Source organism: Azolla caroliniana, unplaced genomic scaffold (genome assembly GCF_043228905.1).
Source record: "Azolla caroliniana isolate FFs.n. ecotype wild unplaced genomic scaffold, voAzoCaro1.0.p SCAF_289, whole genome shotgun sequence".
In the NCBI taxonomy this organism is placed as follows: domain Eukaryota; kingdom Viridiplantae; phylum Streptophyta; class Polypodiopsida; order Salviniales; family Salviniaceae; genus Azolla; species Azolla caroliniana.
Window position 1 is genome coordinate 3,688 of NW_028230724.1, and position 21,530 is coordinate 25,217.

Here is a 21,530-nt window from a genome sequence, read left to right on the forward strand (position 1 = left end):
GGCCGGAAACCGTCTCCGGCAAAGGTAGAGGCCATCTCCGCGATGAAGCCTGACTGCAGCTCGGTCACGGAAGTACGAAGATTCTTGGGAGCATGCGCCTTCTACCACATATGGATCCCGCATTACGCGCACGTCGCGGAGCCGTTGTACGGATTATTGAAGAAAGGGCGAAGATTCGAATGGCTAGACAAGCACACGGAGTCGGTCCGGAAGCTGAAGGAGGCTCTTTCGGCAGCACCGGCGCTCCGAAAGGCCGTCTACAGGAAGGGCACCCCAGTGTACATAACGGTTGACACGAGTCCGACCGGAATCGGGTGGGTCGTCAACCAAGAAGACGGGGACGGCAATCGGTTTCCAATCCGATTCGGCGCGAAGGTCCTCAGTGAGCGGCAACGGGGATACGCCCAGGTTAAACGCGAACTCTGGGGTATCGTTTCGGCGGTGAAGACCGACAAGGACTATCTGATCGGGACAGAGGTAATCATAGAGACGGATTGCATGCCGATTCTCGGCATGGTTTACGGATGCGCGACGCCGGACCTGGCAATGCTCAGGTGGATAGCGTACATCAAGTCCCTGGACCCGGAAATACGACACATTTCCGGGAAAGACAACGCCATGGCCGACATGCTTTCAAGGGCGAGATTCGATGACGAGGGCGCCATGGTTTCGGAGGACGAGGAGGTCGGCGTGGACTTCTTCGAGGCAGCATACGTAACAACCGGCGGGTCGAGCACTCCGGCGCTTAACGACTTCGACGCGAGCAAGTACGACGGGGAGTGGCTGCAGATCGGCGGGTTCTTGAGGACAATGGCGCCGGATGCGTCATGGACGAAAGACGAGGCCAACCGGATCCGGAAGAAAGCGTACCGATTCTTTCTCCGGGATGGATACTTGTGGAAGCACCCGAAGAAGAGGAACGGCGTCCCGCTCCGGGTGGTGGCAATGAAGGAAGATCAGGAGGAACTGCTAGCGGCCTGCCACGACAGCCCTTGGGCTGGACACCGTGGGACATGGGGTACGTTTGAGAAACTGAAGGGGAAGTATTGGTGGCCGGGGCAGTACCAGGACGTGCGTCGGTTCGTGACAACTTGCGAGAGCTGTCAGACGCACTCCATAGTCCGACACCGGGACGAGCTTCACCCTACGTACCCTCCGACCATCCACTTCAAATGGATGGTAGATCTGGTGACGATGCCAATGGGGGTAGGACAGATGCGGTACCTGGTCCTAGCACGGGAGGATCTGACGAACCAGGTGGAAGGACGAGCCCTCCCGAACAAAACAACCGCGGCCGTATGTCGGTTCCTAATCGAGGACGTGATATGCCGGTACGGGTGCGTCGGGAAGATCGTGGCTGATCGAGGGGAGTTGGACACCGAAGAAGCCGCGGAGCTGTTCGACCGGCTCGGAGTTAAGCTCTCGCTCACCACTGCGTACAATCCGGAGGCGAATGGGAAGGTGGAGCGCGGACACGGGCCGATAGTCAAGGCGTTGGTTCGGGCATGCGGAGGCCAAGTCGGTAACTGGCCGCGGCTGCTACCTTATGCTTTGTGGGCAGACCGGACCACGCACAGTTCGGTAACCGGGTACATGCCGACGGAGCTCATGTTCGGCCAGAAGCCGGTCATGCCGATAGAACGGACGATCTCCTCGTGGGCTACGGTCGACTGGAGGAACGAGATGAGCCGGGAGGAGTTGTTGGCCGCGCGTATACGACAGCTCGAGCGGAGACCGGAGGACGTGGAACTGGCTGCGGAGAGGCTCCAGGTGGCGAGGGCAAAGAACAAAGCCAGGTTCGACCGAACGCACCGGCTCCGACCGAAGAAGATCGAAGAAGGTGACTGGGTGCTCGTCTACGACAGCAGCCTCGACAACCAGCACCGAGCCACACGGAAGTTCGCACGAAGGTGGTTTGGGCCTTACGCGGTACGGAGCGCCAATGACAACGGGACATATCACCTGGCGGAACTCGACGGCACGAGAATGGCGATACCGGTTGCAGGGAAGCGGATCAAAGCGTTCAAGAAGCGACACGGCGACGAGCCCGACCCGGCTCTCCTGGTCGGCAGTGACGAACGATCCGAAAACGAGGAAGAACCGACGGGCGAGGAATGAAGACGGGCCGGTTTTCTCCGTCCCAACTCTCTTGGCGCATACCGGAGGATGCGCGGTTAGGTGGGGGCGGATGTCGTGAAGAAAACCGTCCCTAAGCGGAATCGGCGCACCGAGGCGTGGGAACCGGTTCTTCACACGCGCACGCTCCAAGTTGTACATAGAATCGAATTAGGAGGATAATCGGCAGGAACGGGCCCTAACACGAGTAAAGACAAAGACCGCGCGAACAGTCTTTTCGGTCACGCGCGCGAACTGTACGAGTCGGCGGCGTAACTACGCGGATGCGTGCAGAACGGAGGAGATCCCTGTCAAAAGGGACAGGGAATAAAGCTGACACGAAGGCCTGCTCAACGGCCTATATAAGGAGCAGGAAAGAGCTGTTGCAGGAATCTCGCGCGGAGAGGACGAAGTGCTGTCGGACCGTTTCCGGACGCTTCCCACTCTGTTTCCTTCCTTATTGAGCTCCATAGCTTTCTGTGCAGGGTTCGGAGGAGGCTCGCGCTGTTTCGAGGAACGCCCGGAGAGCTTCCGGCAGCACCTCCGACCTGCTACCCCCCCCCTTTGTGCGTCGAAGCGAACAGGCATCGGCGTCTGTTTGCCGGCCTGTTCGGTCGTAACCAACCTGTGCCCCATCGAGGGCTGTAGTAGTGTTAGCCATTTCTGTTAATATACATAATTAGTCATTCGCGTCTGTCTGTGTCGGTGTCTGGACGCATTCTCCGTGACGAAGGGCCGTGTCCCTGTGTATCCCCGGTCCTGCGTAGCCGGTTCTCTCACTTTCTCCTCCCTCGCTGGCTCTTTGGTTCGAGACCCCCGCGGTCCCGCCTCGTTTCCACACGCACTTGCATAATACCTCGACAACGTTAACATATTGTGTACCCTCTCTCATATTGTCTGTGTATATGTGCATTTACCTTCATTGCCCATTTCTTCCGTGGTTGTGATTCTAACAAATTGATTGAAGTCTCGGTTGGGGCTGAGCATTATTCCGCATATTTCTGTCATTATAATGCTCAATACTTGGTTGAATGCCAAATTGATCCTTCATCAAATTGAAGTAATCATACCCTTCTTCAACGCTTCCTACAAGCAGACAAAGTACTAGTAAACACAATATCAACTAGAATTAATCCATGTTGTTCCATCTCTTTCAGGCAACGTTTGCAACTGTGTGCATACTATGTAGAGCGACATCCATGAAACCACCTCATGAAATGGTAGTATATTGAACATTCAATGAGACTCTTCCAACTTTCCACATGTTGCATACATGTTAATGAACGAATTTCCTATGACAACATCTGAATCAAATCCATTTCCTATAACTAGATCATGTACCAGACTTGCCTATTTCACAGCTCCCATCAATCCACGGGTTTTTAGCGTGCAAAGAGTCGTGACTTTGTCAGCTTTAACCCCTTTTGCTTGCATTTTTCAAAGATTTCAAAGCTGAAAAATCTTTATTATTCCGCACATACCCAGAAATGATTGTATTGTCAGTCACCACATCTCGATTATGTTGCTTAGAAAAAACTGTGATTGTTTCTTCCATGTTTCTACATCTAACATACATGCACATATGCATACATCCATGACTTTGTATTTTTCTTTTCCTCCAAAATTTCCATTCCTCACTTCTATCATCTATTAGTACCTTTATATTTATTCACTTTCCTTTAAGCTTACAAAATGCATGTAGTCATGTCCTAGAGAAACCAAGAAGTTGACCTAAAACATTTAACCAGTCAAAAGGTAAACCTCCAAACCATCTAGTTTCCGACATTTGAGGATCTCATGGTTCTCTCTAAATCTCCATTTAAAATTGCCCATACTGCGAATACGGGTTCACAAATCGTAAGACCAAAACTGTTGTGCCCACTTGTTTTACCAAAATGAAAGATGATTGAAAGATTTGGGGATACACCCTCCATTTGCATCTGGTTCAGCATATATTGAAGCTCTTCAACATAATCCTACTCAGCATATTCACAAATTAATGTAGTCCAAGATACTGTTGGTAGTCTTGCTCAACATACCCTGAGATAAGTGTTGTCTCAAGAAATAAACCATCTAACTAAATCTGAGTAAAACAATGTAGCACTTTGATACTGGCCCAAACTTGGCACATCCTGAAAGTAGTGTGTTCCACAAGACTATGTAACTGATCTCGATTTGGCTATGAATAAAAACTATGTTGTGCATCAAAGCATCCATCTTCTTGCCCAAAGCATTCGAGGATAGAGTTGTATAGCATCCTCATTCTTATCATGCTCAATATAGCCCAATAACATGGTAGGCCATTGTACCTTAATACATCCAAATACAACACCTTTTGACAGTTTGATTCCACTCATCCTCACCAGAAAAATGAGAAACCGCTCCCCAAAATTTGAAAAGTAAATGAAAACATAATCAAGCCTCCCTATCCCTCCATAGAACTGCTTCATCGTCCATTAACATCATCCATCTCTACACTAACTTAGACTAAAAAGATTTTCCTATAAGGACGATTTCCCATTAGCGTTGTCGTGAAGAATTTCGGCCATAGGCGAAAACCGGGAAACATTGTCTACATCGGCGGGGTGCAGCGTGTGTACGCACCCATGTACATTTGGTGTGAATATCGAGGGCGCCTTTATGGCGTCGAAGAGTAGTTAAGTCGGGACAGACAATCCCATGTAAGTCGGGATTTGTCCCACATTGTAATGCATCCCTTTCCTTGTTCTATAAAAGGAAGGGAACGCCCTTTGTGAAGGGGTTGCCCATTTTGGATTAGAGGGTATACCGGTAGGTTTAGGGTTAGGGTTCTTCTACTTCTTCTTCTTCCCCTTCGTGTTCGTTTAGGGTTGGCTGCAGCTTATCTCCTGTGCAAGACCCCGCTCGGCACGACGAGCCCGAGAGCTCCCCGACGGCGGCTTGACAGCAGACGACTGTTGTAAACTATCATGGTCCGGCTCGAAGCCGGGAGTGTATTCTTCATATATATATATATATATATACATATACGTTTGCGTCTGTCTGTGTATATTGGCGTCTTGTTGGTGTCGGGTGCTCCCCTCCTTCCCTGCGTTTCCTGTACAAGAGGGCGTGTGTGCGTGTGTGTGTGTGTGTGTGCGCGCGCGCGTGAGTCGGTGTCAAGCACGCTCTCTCACTCCCTCTCTCTCTTCGGCTGCTTCCGGTGCGTTTCAGGGGTGCCCCAAAAAACGGTGAAGTGCGACTTCCTACGCTCCGTCGCTCCCTAGTCCAAGACCCCCATGGTCCCGCCTTTCTCCACGCACGCGCGTAACAACGCGACAGCGTACAACTATTCTCACAATGGTGTTATCTTAAGAAATAGACCATTATGTGCAAGCATGGATAAGTAGGGTATTAGTAGATGGAGAGTTAGGCCAAACATTCGCAATTTCGAGGTCAGTGAGACAGGGTTGTTCGTTGGCTCCTTTTTTATATTTGATGATTGGAGAAGCGTTTAGTAGTTTTCTTACAAGTAATATTGTGAATATAAAAGGGCTACAATGGCCATGGTTAGAGGAACAGGTTGTGGATTATCAATTTGTTGATGATACAGCCTTGTATTTGCAAAGTTCTAGCGATAATCTTTCTAGAGTACAACATGTTATTGATACATTTTGCTATGCTTCTAGAATTGTTATTAATTGGAATAAATCGGTGGGGTTCTGGGTAGGTAACACAATAAACCCTTTGTGGTGTCCACAAGAAGGGTTTCAATGGATTCCGCATGGGAAACCTATAAGATACTTGGGATGTCATGTATGTATTAATATTTCGCCGGAAGATCATGTAGCTCCTCTGTTGCTTGCTATAAGGAAGAAATTGTTATATTGGAATATTGCTAAATTGTCATTGGCAGGAAGGTTGTTATTGCCAATCAAGTATTGTTAGCTTCCATGTGGTACATTTTATCAGCTTGGTTGTGCTCACGTTCTGCTTTATCGCAAGTACAAAGGCTTATTAGGAATTTCCTTTGGGGATCTAAAGATTGTTCTTATGTGAGAGCCAAGGTATCTTGTAAAGTTATTACAACTCCAAAGGACGAGGGTGGTCGTGGGAAAATTTATTATAAGTGGTTTGTTGCCTGGTGGGGAGCCTTGGAAAAAAATCTTAAGGCAGAGAATGGTTAAAGTTATGCCTTCTACCGGTGGCAATTGGAAAGATAGTTTTTTAGGGGTATCATGAAGGCATGGTGGGATTTGAAACATAACTTAGTCCGATCTTTACCATCATGTAAGGAGGAATGGTTGCATCAACCCCTCCTATTGAACCCTCTATTTGCATCAGAATATGGGGTAATGTTAGGGAAGAGAACTACGTTGAATTGGGCTGACTTTGATAAAGGTGAAGCTAAGTCTGTTGGGAATTGGCTGACTTTTTCTTCTTCAGCGATGGAAAACAAAACCCAAGTTTGTAGTGCAATTTGGGGAGGGAAAATTATGTATTCAGAAATGGATAGTCTTTACAATATCTTCCTTTCAACCTGCTCAAACTAGTTTCCTTTGGTATGGTATGTTTTCATCCCTACATGTCTTATTGGGGGTTAGGGATTATAAAAACTCTCATGAATGCCTTTACTTCGATGTTTTGCCTTCTGGACGACTTCATTCTCTCTTTGTGGAAGACGAAATTGTAACTCGAGGGAATAGGTTGCCTATACGTATATTATGGAAGAAAGATAATAAATGGATATTGAACCCACATCCAAATGATGTTAAGAATCTCTCTAATTTATGGGTCTATGAGACTAAGCCCATTGATCACCTTTTGTGGGATCCTTGTGAGTGGAAATGGCAAATCAGATCAGCACAAGGAATATTAAGGAGAGAAATGGGTAGAGAAATGCTAAGGAGAGGTGTGACTGTTACACCAACAGCTTGTAATTTTTGGAGATTTGGTAATGTAACAGATTCTTGGTTGAATGCTTATTGGAAATGGTTATGGGCGATGCAAATTCCTAAAAAGGTTGTGTTATTTAGATGGTTGTTGACACATTATGGCATTCCTGTGAAGTCAGGGATGCGGGCACATTGTCAAGATTTAAAATGTGACAGTTGTGGTTCTCCCATTGAATCGGTTTACCATGTTTTATGGATATGTCCTATTGCTATAGCAGTTTGGAAAAGAATGTTGAGAATGTTATATCCTATTTATGGTAGGCAGGTGTACACATGGGATTTTGTGAGATGGGGAAGATTGGCTAAAGAAATTCAAAACTATGAAAAGGAGTATGGTGATTTCCTTCTCCTCTCCGATGGAAGACATGTATTGGACGTCTATGATATTCCGTTGTTTGGAAGAGGATATGCTCTGGTCTACGATATCTTCTCTAGTCATTTGGGTCTTGTGGAAGGCTATATGTAAATGTGTATTTCAGAAAGTTAAACAGAATGTAGTTGAGTTAGTCAAAGAGGTATGGTTAATGCTCGTACACCCTTTAAGAGGTCAATATGATGCAATAACTGGTGAGCCTGAAGTTGTGATTCGGAGACAACAACAATTTAGAGAAACTTGGAAAAACGTTGAGGTCTTCGTCTCTTTTGGAGAAAGAATAAAGTGGAGATATGCTTCATCAAGCTGGCTTTTTCCACCCCCCGTCTTGGAACAACCTTCATGAGGGCTTTTGATACTTGACATGTTGGTTGATGTGGATATGAGGGTTGTAATATATTGTATGAACTCGTTGTAGCCTTTCAGCATCTTTCCATTAATACCAAGGTGAACCTTCTTTAAAAAAATAAAAATAAAAATATTGTGTCCTATTTATGGTAAACAGGCGTACACATGGGGTTTTGTGAGATGGGGAAGGTTGGCTGAAGAAATACAGAATTATGAAAGGAACCATGTTGATTTTCTTCTCCTCTTTGATGGAAGACATGTGTTGGAGGCCTCTTATACTATCCATTGTTTGGAAGAAGACAAGGTTTGGTCTACTATATCTTCTTTAGTAGTTTGAATGTTATGGAAGGCAAGATGTAAGTGTGTACTTCAGAATGTCAAACTGAATGCGGTTGAGTTAGTCAAGGAGATATGGTTGATGCTCCTGCATGCTCTAAGAGGTCAATATGAGGCAATACATGTTGAGCCTAATGTTGTGTTTCGCAAGCAACAACAATTTCGAGAAATTTGGATAAAGGCAGAGGTCTTCACCTATTTTGGGGACAGAATAAAATGGAGATATGCTCCACCAAGATGGCTTTTTCCGCCCCCTGTCTTGAAAAGACCATGCATGAGGGTTTCCGCTACTAGACATGTCCATTCATGTGGGTAGGAGGGTTGTACTAGATTGTATGGATACTTTGTAGCCTTTGGGCATCTTTTCATTAATACCACAGTGAATCTTCACTTTTAAAAAATAAAAAATAAAAAAATATTGTGGCAAGAGCAACATGCTAGGGTATTAATAGGGTCCAATGGATAACCATATGACATGAGGATTAAGGGACAATCTATGCTACGAATAACAGTGACCTAAGTATGACATGGTCTCAAAAAAAGTAGATATATGTAAGGGGTACATTTTAGTGGACACTATCTTATATGTGTGTTATGCCACATGAGGTGTGTTCATCAAATTTGTATGATACCCATAAAACAAATACACCTTGCATGACAATATCATATTCTCCCATCAATTTTGTGACACTTGAATGTTGGCAAGATTCATTTGATCCATATTTAGTGTTTGCAAGGACTAGGATATGGTAGTCAAGGAGTAAGGTGGGTGTTGCTTTTCCTTGGAATAGTATTAAATTAATGTACTTGTGCTGGACATAATGCAAGGTATATTTTGTTTATATGGATGAAAATTATATAAGATCTTATAGGCCTTTTGAGAAGCTTTGCTTACGGTCATAGTAAAATGCTAAAACTCTAAAATTATTTTAGATGAGGTGGAAATGGTTGCAAACGAAATGGACCACTTCGCTCGAAAAATAACATTATGCAACAATTTCCACAACAAAATGGACCATTCTCAAATTGGGAAGATGAGGCTAGCTCGCACAATGTCCATCAATGATAGTTCATTAATGTCCATTGATTTAGACTCCACCACTAGATGAAGGCAACGAAGTCTTGACTCAAAACATACAAAGACTTCAAGAGCATTAAAGCCATTCTAGTGTGATCTAACAAGGATTCAAAGATTTTTAGGATGTAAAATACAACTACCAACAACGTGCATATTAGTATAGATTATGTGTTTGAAGAAAAATAAGATCATGATTTCTCGTATGCTTGAACATATGAAAATTTGGTTATGCACAAGACCATCATGGTGGTAATTAGAAAGCTGATGTATATATATAGTTAAACTTTTGACCTAACAACATGTGCTACAACCATGAATCCCATAAAGAAAACAGTTCTATTATTTGATAAATAATTGGTAATTGTTGTTGCAAGCTTATTTAATGGAGTCTGGTACCACATTATATATACTTGTTTACTTCTCAAGTCTTTATAAATTTTGAACAAATCATACCCAACTTTCTATGCTATTGATGAGGGACAAGTATATTGTATTAGTCAATCATTATGAGGAAGGTAATACTAATGAGATATTTTGAGCATTATGTAATACAACTTGGCATTGATTTTATAGCTCAAAAGATGATAATACGTATTTATAGCTTAGTAGAAGTATATTAAATCTCTCTTGAGCTTTTGGATAGCCAACGGAAGTATATTATATCTCTCTTAAGCTTTTGGATAGCCAAAAGTGTGATTGGCATTGATTGCAATTCAGATTTTTCATGGGAAAGTGACGAATAATAAAATTGATTATCCCTTCATTGGAGCACAATTTTGACATATAACATAGAATGCCTATATATTTGGCTTGCAATGAGACAAATCTTGGAAGCCTAAAGAGGGGTATGTTACACAAGCTTCCCTAATTTAGTCTTGGGATTGTTTTTAGGATCTAATAATACCTTTGTCCTTAATAAATGTGTAGGATTTCATCAAACCAAAGTATCAATACTCTAGCCAACTAAAGAAGCTCACTCACACATATATCTAGATTTTTGTAAGAATAAGCTCACATTGTCTCAATGCCACCCGAGGTAATTAAACAAAACATACACACAATTAAACATAATACACACTTAAATAAACACTGGTAACTATACATTGTCATTGGTTTATAAAGGGAAATATTTGTTTCTCTCCATGTGTTGATAAAAAGATTGACGTTAATGTTGCTCCAACCACAAGTTTAGTACTATCGATTTCCAAGATTGCCATTGGGTTATGGTTGTTAGTGTACAAATTTTAAACTGAAAGTATCATGGGTTCTGATAAAGTCTGCAACATCATAGGCCTTGCTTACAATCATTGATGTTGCAAAGCACAAGCTTCACAACCCACACAAATATAAACATATATACATATACATATACATAGAGAGAGAGAGAGAGTGTGTGTGTGTGTGTGTGTGTTATGAACCCATAACGTAGGTGAGGGTAGGTCACTAATATTTACATAAGTGAAGGGTATATTCACTAATGTTAAAAAGGGGACTAATGTGATTGGATAGAAGGAATGATAGGTGCATGCACTATCATGATTTGGACAACCAATGAATGGAGAGCCTTTTAGAAAGGCAAATCTATTCTAGATAGTTCCAAATCCTATGGAATTTAATAATTTTTTTCTAAAAAGAATAGAATCTAATCTTAGTTTTTCAAGTACAAAGAAAGGGGATACCGAAAAAAAGACGTCAAATAATTTAGACTTAACACCTAACAATTTAGAATTAAAATCAAACAATTTAAACTTAAAAGGGGTCTAAGAAAAGGTATAAATATGAGGCTTAGCTACCCTCGTAAGCACATTACGTCGAAAGGCTATTGTCTTACACACTAGTGGTGCGGGCTAAGCTTTCGTCTCGACGATCGTGTTTATCTCTTCCAAGGTATTAGTCATCCGAATATCCGAAGATATAAGACGTCGGTGGTAGGTTGGTTATGTCTAGATCATAGCTCGAGGGTGGTTGGGTGGAACGGGTTCTTCTATCCAATCTATTTTCCTTCTTTTTACTTTATTTTGGTCTATTAATTAGTATTAGACTCTTAACAAAGAGAGATTAAATCATGGTTGCATGATATTTTCAAAAGTCGTTAATAGTTCTAATCTACACAAATCCCCACAAAAGTTCAAATAACTAGTAATTCCTTGCACTAGAAAGTTTGGAAACAAAGCATTGGTCACAAGCAAAGTTGCATCTATGCAAAACCAAACATGACTGCTGGATAATCCCTCACAAGAACATCAGATCTTGATACTCCTAGATTACTTCTTTAAGAAGCCAAAGAAGTGATAGTTGGCGAATACTTTTGCGAATACATACATCTTTTTATAGTTTGTTCCCATATTGCTATTTGGGGTGTTCAAAGAAAGTGATTGACCTTGGAAGAATTAGCCAACACAAAACCCATTTAACTAGTCGATAGTAATATACTAACGGTCGCCAACATGTAAAGGCAAAACAACAAACAAAATAGTCAAATAGTCACCCCTTCAATTTTGAGAATAACATAAATTTAAAATAATACTTGATGTAAAATGTCATAGAAAGTAATCCAATTCTCAAATCTACTCCTATTTATCATCTCTGAATATTTTACGCACAAATCATTGATAAGTGAGATCTTTAAAGTCTTTTGGGATCTTTATTGTGATGCAAAACTAGAGAACATATATTCGGAGCTCATTTCTCACATGAAACTTCATTTTGAACAGCGAACACGTGACCGACTACACTCAGAGAAATAGTATATATAAATATATGGATACGACTTTAACCATACTACGGAATCAAGGTGGTCACTTTGCTAAGGACCTCTTCTCTAACAATATTCCACTCTAACATTACTTCAGTCCTCCTGTCATAGTTACAATTTACTGTAGAAATATGTACAGTTCTGACAACTCAAGTTAACGAGTAGGTGATTCTACTTAAGGTGAAAGGAAAAGCAAACAACAGGCTCTAACTGAGGCTATATTTGTAAGAGTTCAAATTACTCGAGTGTGATAAAGATTGTAGAGCATGTATACAATGTGGATAAAACGAAAAGAAGCAATACCTATACAAGGGATCCTTCATACCAACTTGAATCTATTTGTACCATCTCCATTCTTTACTGATGTTTGAGGGTGTGTGTCAGCTATATGCATCTTCCAAATACCAATATATCTTCCCTGTTGCTTTAGTATCTATATCTATCTATATAGCTAACATGGGGGAAGAGCTGAAAAACTGTTCAGGATCTTTAGCTTTTCTTTTTCTCTTCCTCAACTTTGAGGAGACGAACAGGAACAACAGGTATGCTGTACCACCATTCTCTTACCCTTCGCATTATGCGTTCAGTGCTTTCTTGACGGAAGCGTGTTTGTCGTGTGAATGCCTCCCAAAACATTGAGAGCAAAATTAGCTTGAAAGGAAGAAATGCGAGAGAAAATGCAAGGATGACTAGCACTTTCGCCACTTGGTCTGTCGCCTATGAAAAATGTTTTCGCAAACATACTTTTTAGAAGAAGAAAATAATATCTTTCAGTTAAAAGGAACAAAATTTACCCTTGTGACAAACTAGTATAGAATGTGCACTGACAATAGCCTGACTTATTATTGTGAAGGGTTTGAGTATTAACTCCTGATGAATTTTGAAATTCTGAACAAAATGATAAGCATCACACAATCATCAATCCTATTCCAAATTTTCTAATCTTTTTCTTTTTGTATTTAGATAGTCTATGGTTCATACCATCACATAAAGCAAACACATTGCCTTCGCTAATCCCTTCTAAGCCAATGCATTGAGCTTGATGACAAGTTCTAGAAACAAACAAAGCTAGCCTATGATCTTATGATAACTATGTCACGTCAGCTGAGGTTGCAAAGAGTGGGAAAGAAACGAAAATATAGAAATCTTGTACAGTACCGTTTTCATGGTTTATGTATTAGATATTAAATAGACTCAAGAAATATTAGATATAAGATAACTTTGACCATGTGAAGTCGGCTTTGGGTATATGATAGGGCACGAGGAAGGTGTATGGATGAATCTGATGAGTTGATGGGAATAGGCCCAATAAGGCTATACAAAATTCCCCATTTTAGCATTGCAAACCAAAAAAGATACCAGTTAGTTTCATCCCTTATTTTTCTACTTTGATAAGGAGGTGGCGGACCTCATGGCTCCACCCTTACAAACATTCAGCATATGGAGCTAGGGAAGGTATTATATGGATGCCTAGGTCTACATTTCTAATGGACACCTTGATGAAATATAAATGCAATAATCAACCACTTCTGAGGCGCCCCATTCCAAAAGTAGAGTCCAAATAGGAGGTACCTAATACAAATTTCTGGGTATGGTATTTCATGCAATTTGGATAGTCCATGATCAGAGTCTGAATATAGAACTTTAGCAAGATTCATGGTATTCTTAATCACATGATATGGAGTTGCTAGTGAGGTTAGGACATGCGGTTGGGAATGGTTAGGCCACTTTGAAAATTCAATCTCCTTAACATATAATAATCCAGTCTTGATTTCTGTGCAAATGCTGAGAACATTCATAAGACAAACACACATGAAGTAGCATGGCCGAGAAAATTTATCCCTCCTATGTCACGACATCTTTGGATGACAGGAACATGTAGAGAGAACAAAAATGTCGCTCTCACCTTTCCACCTGGGTTTCCTTGACTACGGTTCTTATGTAGATGTAAGAAACTGCCCACTAATTATTCTGCAGAATGGCATATTTTGTGGAATGTGAGGACATGAGTTTAAACGATTTTAAAACAGCTCACAGTTACCACAAAAAGGGATTATTTAGCCACAGCATTAAGAAAGGATAATCCTCCTCTACTTATCTTCACAACCCGTATCGTTGAACTATAAATCATTCTCGATGTTCATACGCAGTGTCCAGCAACTATCTGTAGCTCTTGCACTAGAGACTAGAGAAGATCATTCACGCTGTTGGGGAATAACATCCAGCCAAGTTGACAACGAATCTCGCTGGTCAAAATAGCCCAAATGAATGTTCATTATCTAATGATTGCATGTCTTTTTCTCTTTTTGTCACCGGGAGTGTTAGTTTTGATCTCTTTTTTAAACAATTATTTCTCGTTTATTTTATTTTTACTCAGTACCAGTAACTCTTGAAATTGGGAGCAATATCAGAAGAGCCACGGTCCATAGTCCAGACTGGTATCGTATGTGATTGGTTCAGATAACATTTGGTTTTGATGCAAGAGGAGGGTGTGCATCCAATTGTAAAAGTGTCTTAAAAAACCCCTTACATATTCCACTTAAAAGTTATGAATGGACAAATGAGAGGGATAAAATATGTTTTTGAAGAGATGACACAAGGCAATATGAGAAAATAGATTCAAGGAGATGGAAAAATCAATTTAGAGAGCTGAAATCTGCAGGAATCATAGTTGATTTACTTTCTTTGGTACGATGCTCTGGGGAGAATACTTAGGAAGCTTTATGATGGGTTATAGTTCCTGAAATAGGCTTAGAATGTTGGGTTTGGGCTCTGAGTTATTGTCTTACATTCTATTCATAATCAATCCAAGAAATACCGAAGGAAGCCCCAAGGATTTGGGGCCAACAGGGCACCAAATTCTTGTTTAGCATAATACAACTCATCGGACGTGAAATGAAATCGTAAGAATTATCTTCGACATTTTATATCAAACTCTTCAGTGATGAACTTTAGCTAAATTGGTTGTCTGCTTGGAGTTTTACTGTCTGAAAAAAGGCTAAAACATCAGACTACTGGGATTTCAGGAACTACATGCATACAGGTTTTTACTTGTAGATGATCTTTGTATAGTAGTTTCTGGCAAGAATATCTCATGTTTCCTCAACATTCGAAGAATGTATCCTACATGTTCAAAACCAAACAAATGAAAGGTTTTTACTTCATAGCTGAGAAACAGGAATGACCTGGTTTTACTGTCCAAAGAAACTACATGCATACAGGTTTTTACTTGTAGATGATCTTTGTATATTAGTTTCTGGCAAGAATATCTCATGTTTCATTCGAAGAATGTATCCTACATGTTCAAGACCAAACAAATGAAAGGTTTTTACTTCATAGTTGAGAAACAGGAATGAACTGGTTTTATTACTCACAGATTTTCGTCAAAAACGGAAAAAGAATTGACATTCCAATGAAGGGTAAAGAGAATTAAAATAACAAGAAGAATAATGCAAACGTTCAGAAGCTAATTTAATTATTCCTTGCATTCTCAAACATATTTGAACAGGTAAATAGAGAACAAAACCGCTGAGAACTTGAACAGGTGTGCATGTGCCATGGCTTTCTTAATGAGTATATGCAGAAGATCCGAAACACCAGACACTCACCTACCCCTTATTTTATTTGTGTGAAATGAATTTACGATTTTAAATTGGAGATTAACTAAGTTTAGATGTAACCTGAGAGTGTGTTGAGAACAAGATAGCCCGGAGTTTCAAAAGGAAGATATTTCCAGCCTGTAACAAGTCTTTCAATTCAGTTAGGCCCTGCTGCAGAGCTAACAGCTGTTCCACAGTGCTTTGAACTGCAGGGGATATAACTCGAAGCTCTCCCGAATTGTTATCTTGACCTTGCCTGAACCAGAGCATGAATCCAGCCAAGCACAAAAGGCACACCGGAATGACATATCCAAGGAGATTCCTGTCAATATCCCCACACACTGGCTCAAAACAGTGTAAATGATGAATGTGAGGCAAGGAACAGAAAACTTATGATGAATATCTCAACGTTGATTCATTCACTCTGGGCTTGCAAGTATCAAAAAACATACTTGAGCATGACATAGGAACAAATTATAAGAAAAGTGGTTGTCTTAAATGGTTCATTCCAAGACTGCAATGACTTGATCCACTCCAAAACAGCACTGATGGGTACCATCAACTCCTGGGAATAGAAATGTTCCAAGTAAATTGTAAGCACTAAGCCATTTTAAAAAGAAAGATGATGTATTTATGCCTCAAAAAGACCAAAACAGCCTCAACAAGATACCACAAATGAGTATATGGTCTCTTCTATAAGGACAATTAAAGTACATGAAACAAAATATATATTTAGATGTACATAAGAATTAAACAGAGTTAAACTGGAGGAGAAAATAATGATAAAAACCTTCATTACAGCTATATTCATCTCAATTCCATCAACTTTCACACCATCAATAGTAGATTGTGCAAGTTCCATTCGTTTCGAGTTATCTCGAGACTGCATGACTGCTCTTTCAACAGGATTTAGATCACCAATCAAAAACTCTCCAACAGGGAAAGCTGCATCCTCACCACTTGATGGTTTCTTTGAGGCACCAAAACTGATTAAAGTTGCAGCTGCTGATATCGCAAAAAGCCGATGTGTTACAAATTTACCATTACTGGTACTGGTGTTGGGACCGGCACAGGCATCTCCATCAATGCGTGGACTATCTACCGATCGAAGAGTTCTTGCCACAGCCTCCATTATAAGATCTCCACCATGTAGCTCCTCGCCAGTTAAAAATGAAAGAAGGGCCTCTGGTTTGGGGGGTAAAGCATGACTTAGCTCCCTCGTTGCTCGAAGACGAGCAATGCCTAAAACTGCCCTTGATAAAGCCTCGGCCTTTCCTACTTCTTCTAACTGATATTTTCTTATGAACTGGTGTGCACAAATAAGTTCTCGCACGACTGAGAGCCAATAATCACGCCGTGCATGACCCGTGAACTCTGGAAACTCAAATAGCAATGGTTCAGGGCTGCAATAATTACCCATCAATAAGCAGCGTGCTTGAATAGAAAAACAAATGTATATATAGAAAAGTTAGTATGCATATATGTCGTATCAACTTCTACAAATTCATATCTATCTATAGTAAACTTACATCGCAGCTGATTTGCATAAAATAGCTTTGTCAAATAATCGTGCACCCCATGGACCAGTCAGCTCAGGTCTTACAGTTTGACGGAAATTACCAGCTAGATCAAATTTCTTAGGCTTATCATATGACACCACTCCGATGGATTCAAAATATAGAGCATGATCTGTCAGGGTTAAACGACCTGCAGAAATGTAACTTCCAAAATGAGTTAGCATCATATTTGTAAAAGCGCCTCCCATTATCTTTTCAAAGAACTACAAAAAGACACTATTAAGCCCCACTTTAGTCATACATAATCGAAAGCTCCCATATGAAACAGAAGAAATTCACTACTTAAACAATCTTCTTTTTGTCAAAATATGGAGTTTTTAAACCCTTACAATTTGTTATCCTCTTCCAAAGCATATTTTCAGGGATTATGAATTGTGTAAAAGCTAATTATGGGTAAAACAATTAATCACTGCCCTTGGAGATAATTCAGTAATGAAAAATGGAGGTATTATGCTAAAATTCAGTTAAGTTACAAAAATTATTAAGTAATTTAGAGACATATATGATGCAAAAAAATTCTATAGAAATCCACTGGAATTTAGTGGGACTCTACTTCAGCCATAGTACCATTTTACATCACTTAAATAACGTAGTTATACATAGTTTAAAAAATAACATTCTGCTTTGTACAAATCAACTACAACATATAAGAAGTGACTCTACGCATGCAGCATAACCTTTTCTCCAAAGTATTAGGCAAACATTTACCTGGCCATGTCGATACACCCACGTGTTGAAGAACTGGTTGTGTAGTCACAGTTCCCTCAAGCTCGATGACAATTTCTCTTTTAATCATATGGAGCTTCGATAAATGTGCCGCTGAAGACTGACTTTTCATAGCTTTAAGAGCCCTAACAATGAAAAAATAGGAAAGCATAAATCTTTACTTCTTCACATAGATGTAGATACAATAAATCAAGCAGTTTATTAGAAAAGAATTGAAGTATCTCACTTCTCAAGTTCTCCCAGATACTTATCATAAACTGAAAACTGAAGTCTTCCTTCACTTGCAGAAGTCAATGCATCATATTGACTGTGTACTGTGACAGGGTCTGCAACACCAGCGATGGCAGGCCCCAACCGCACAAATGCTTGCTTTCCAACTGTTCTCTCAGTGTCTACCTGACATAAGTATATTATTTAATGTGGCCATCCCTTGTGGAAAATTTCAAATAAGAAATATACTTTCACTCTGGATGGATGGATCCTATTGCTACTTCCTTAAAACTTCAGCTCCTAAAAAACTCATTGCTTAACATGGCTACTCATGGCGAGATAATAAATATATGTTTCAAAAGTTCCTAAAAGCAAAAACTTCATTGCTCACTTTTATTACAGGTTTGTCTGTTGCACCCGGGGTTTCCCAGGCAAGCATCATCTCAAAAGTGAGCCGCCGAAAATCCTTATTCGACAAGTAATCTGTAACTCGGGAAGAAACTGCAAGTGCTCTAAAGCAACAGTATTCCAACAAATTCCGAGGATACTTTGCCGCTGTCTTTGCAATCTCTGGAATTTCTTCATCAAATTGGTGTTGCAATTCATTGACTGATGACAATAAAATCCTGGAATAATTAAGGATCTAAAATTTTGAATGCGGTTTTCAAATATAGCAAGTAATACAAAAAGAGTTCTAGAAGCAAATAGCTACAAGCCATGATAGCTAGCCCTACATACCCGATGGTCCTAGCTGCTTGCCCATGATATAGTCAGCTCGAGACACATTCTAAATATCTAACTCCATTCATGTGGAGATATATGTATGCGGGAAACAAAGAAGGACCTTTAGATGCAAGTCACAAGATGCAGCGTACAGCGACGTACCTAGCCCTATAAATCCTAATTAATCTTCAGTCTTGGTAAGATTATGGGTTAGTTGATTCCATTAACATTAAGGTTATGTGAGTTACCACTGTGTTATCCACTTAAACAAAGTATGTAAAAAATCTTAAGCAAAACTCGTGTTACACGAAGGGCTTGACCAGCAAAGCCCGTTATCTAGATTAGACATATTATCTAAACCCTAAACCCTTATTTTTAGTAGTTACCGGTGTTGTAACATAAAAGGATTCGAGAAACAAAACCATTAGCCACTGAAAATTCATAAATAAATAAAGCAACAGAATACAAAGACGATATGAAAATAATAATAAGAAATGAAATTCTTCTTAGAAGCGAACCCCATAAATAAATATCAAAGCAACTGAAAAATAAAGACTAAATCAATGGAATAGGAAATTTGACATAAATAAACACAGGAAACAGACACAAATCTGGAATTTAACCTAGCAAAAAACAATAGTGCATTGGAAAAAGTTAGAAACGACCAAAATATAAATCAGTACAGCATAAGGTTGCATAGAAAGCAATACGACAACATCTCATACAGAATCAATTGCACAAAATAAAAACAAACCAATACAATATAAGTTTATATAGAATTGACCCAAAATGAATTACGAGCAAAGAAGTATTAACATAAGCTTAGATAGATTTAACCCAAAAGGCAAGAGAACAAAATATACAAAATAGGTTTACATAGGACTGAACCCCCAAAAACACAAAGCACTACAACATAAGCTTCCACAGAATTGGATCCATAAAACAATGAGCTGAAAAAAGAAACAAATCAATGAACGCAACATAATTAACATAGAAGGGACCTACTTAGCACACCGAGATGCAACAACATTCGCAAGAGAAGAGAGCTCCCGAACCCATTTCCGGGAACGGCTTGAAGAACCGCTACCGTCTTCAGCTGAATCCTCTGAGATCTCTTCTTCTTCCCACGTGTCTTCCTTCTTCAACACCCCAAAGATACCTTTGAGAGAATTCTCTCTCATCAAATTCTCCATAAAATTCTTGCCTTTCAGCATGCTTCCCATCCATACACATAAAGGAGGAGGAGGAGGAGGAGGAGGAGAAGAAGAAGAAGAAAAAGAACCTTTCGTTATGTTGTATGTCTATTTTGAGATCATTGCCATCAGCATCATGACAAAGATATATATGAAGTGGATAAGATCATTCACCGACAGAGCAAAGCGCATACCTCTATCCAATACTCTAAAACAGAGCAAGTCGCGATGTGAAGGAGAGGGAGAGGACACTAGAACGATTCAGCTTTCCCTTTCGCCCACAAGGAGGAACATAATCAACACCTCTATAGTTTACATTCATCGCCTTAATATAATAATTGTGGACCCATGTTCGGATGTGCATGTGTACATACATACCCATACACACACATCCGTTTACACATACATACATTTGCATCCAACCATGAGAAACACGTGCATTTACACATACATATGCATCCGACCATGGCAAATGTTGGGCTAGGGTCGAAATAGTGTGGACGTGTTGTGTGTGTAAATATACAATTCGTATTCCTGGGGTTCGATCCATAATTAACATTGTGCAACATATCATCAAAGCAAAACCAAGACGCTTTTTAAGCCCACGCATAATGTATCAACCTTGAGTTGGATTCCTCGAATCGTCAACATTGAGAAGTTGAGCACTGATAACATATAATAGAAGCTGAATAAGGGTGTTGAATTTCCCATGCAATAATAGAAGCTGAAAATGGGTTGGATCCACCACATCCGATTCCCCGTATTGAGCGGTAGAGCAAGTGTTGACACAAACAAACTATGTGGATCATCTATCTTAAGCTAGATTCATACCATTTTTCATACAATACGGAGCAATGCACATGACAATGGAAGCGGAGAAAGAATGTTGGTTTCTAGACCTATGTGAATTAGAACTAAAGCATGTAGAAACATTTAATGGTAGCCAAAAAGAAATTATGATCATCGACAAAAACATGCAAAAATATTGTGATCCCCTCTCTTTGGATCTATTCACTCTCACATAACTAGATGTGACCAAGGGCCAACCAACCTCACACTTGTGATCAATGCAAAAAGGGGTGTATAGAATATGGTAGATAGGTTGGTTGTTGGATCAAATAACCTTTTCTATGGAAACAAGCCTTAAAATATACTCTAGGGCTAGTCCTCACTTCACCCATTGAGTTGTATTTGTGTGTGTTCACTTAAGACTACATGAATTCCAACTCCTATTATGTCAACTCTCAACCATAAATTATGGTCCATAATCGAACATCTATACTTACCATTGTGAATAGTAAAGTCGCCATCTTTGGCATTAAGAATTGAGTACATATATGATATACCATGGCATTGTGTCTTTGAGTGTTGTTTTAATCTTGCCATTATTTATTTCCTTTCTAGTAAGGATGGCGTAGGATCTTCTATGTCACACACAAAGTTATCTATCGCATCTCACAGAAAAGAGACATTGTTGGTGGTGTGGCTAGCTACTTGTAGAAAAAAACATAAATAAGTAAAACTATAATTGCTAAATATGGAGAGAGGAAAACAGTGGGACATCAAATATGACCATTGAGAGAC

The 21,530-nt window shown here is 40.4% G+C and overlaps 1 protein-coding gene across 2 annotated transcripts; it reads right to left on the reverse strand.

Annotated features, from left to right (window-relative positions):
- Positions 1 to 11,898: 11,898 nt before the first annotated feature.
- LOC147848630 (uncharacterized) lies at positions 11,899 to 20,219 on the reverse strand. 2 transcript variants are annotated; one of them, XM_087338285.1, is made up of 9 exons: positions 19,759 to 20,219; positions 18,422 to 18,656; positions 18,047 to 18,216; positions 17,803 to 17,945; positions 17,047 to 17,224; positions 16,308 to 16,920; positions 15,970 to 16,082; positions 15,599 to 15,839; positions 11,899 to 12,635 (listed from the first exon to the last, which is right to left on the reverse strand). In XM_087338285.1, exons 1-9 carry the CDS (start codon positions 19,974 to 19,976, stop codon positions 12,408 to 12,410), a joined length of 2,139 nt encoding a protein of 712 aa, XP_087194411.1. In that variant the 5' UTR covers positions 19,977 to 20,219; the 3' UTR covers positions 11,899 to 12,407. The 2 variants fall into 2 exon arrangements, with proteins under 2 accessions (XP_087194411.1, XP_087194412.1); XM_087338286.1 differs by lacking the exon at positions 11,899 to 12,635 and adding an exon at positions 14,809 to 15,041.
- Positions 20,220 to 21,530: the final 1,311 nt, after the last annotated feature.

Excerpts from the sequence above, each read along its gene's own strand:
- LOC147848630 (XM_087338285.1), bottom strand. The coding sequence starts at position 19,976 with ATGGGAAGCATGCTGAAAGGCAAGAATTTTATGGAGAATTTGATGAGA. Across the intron at positions 17,946-18,046 it reads TATCTGGGAGAACTTGAGAA|GGCTCTTAAAGCTATGAAAA; the intron begins GTGAGATACTTC and ends TTTCATTGTTAG. Across the intron at positions 16,083-16,307 it reads TGAATATAGCTGTAATGAAG|GAGTTGATGGTACCCATCAG; the intron begins GTTTTTATCATT and ends TTCTATTCCCAG.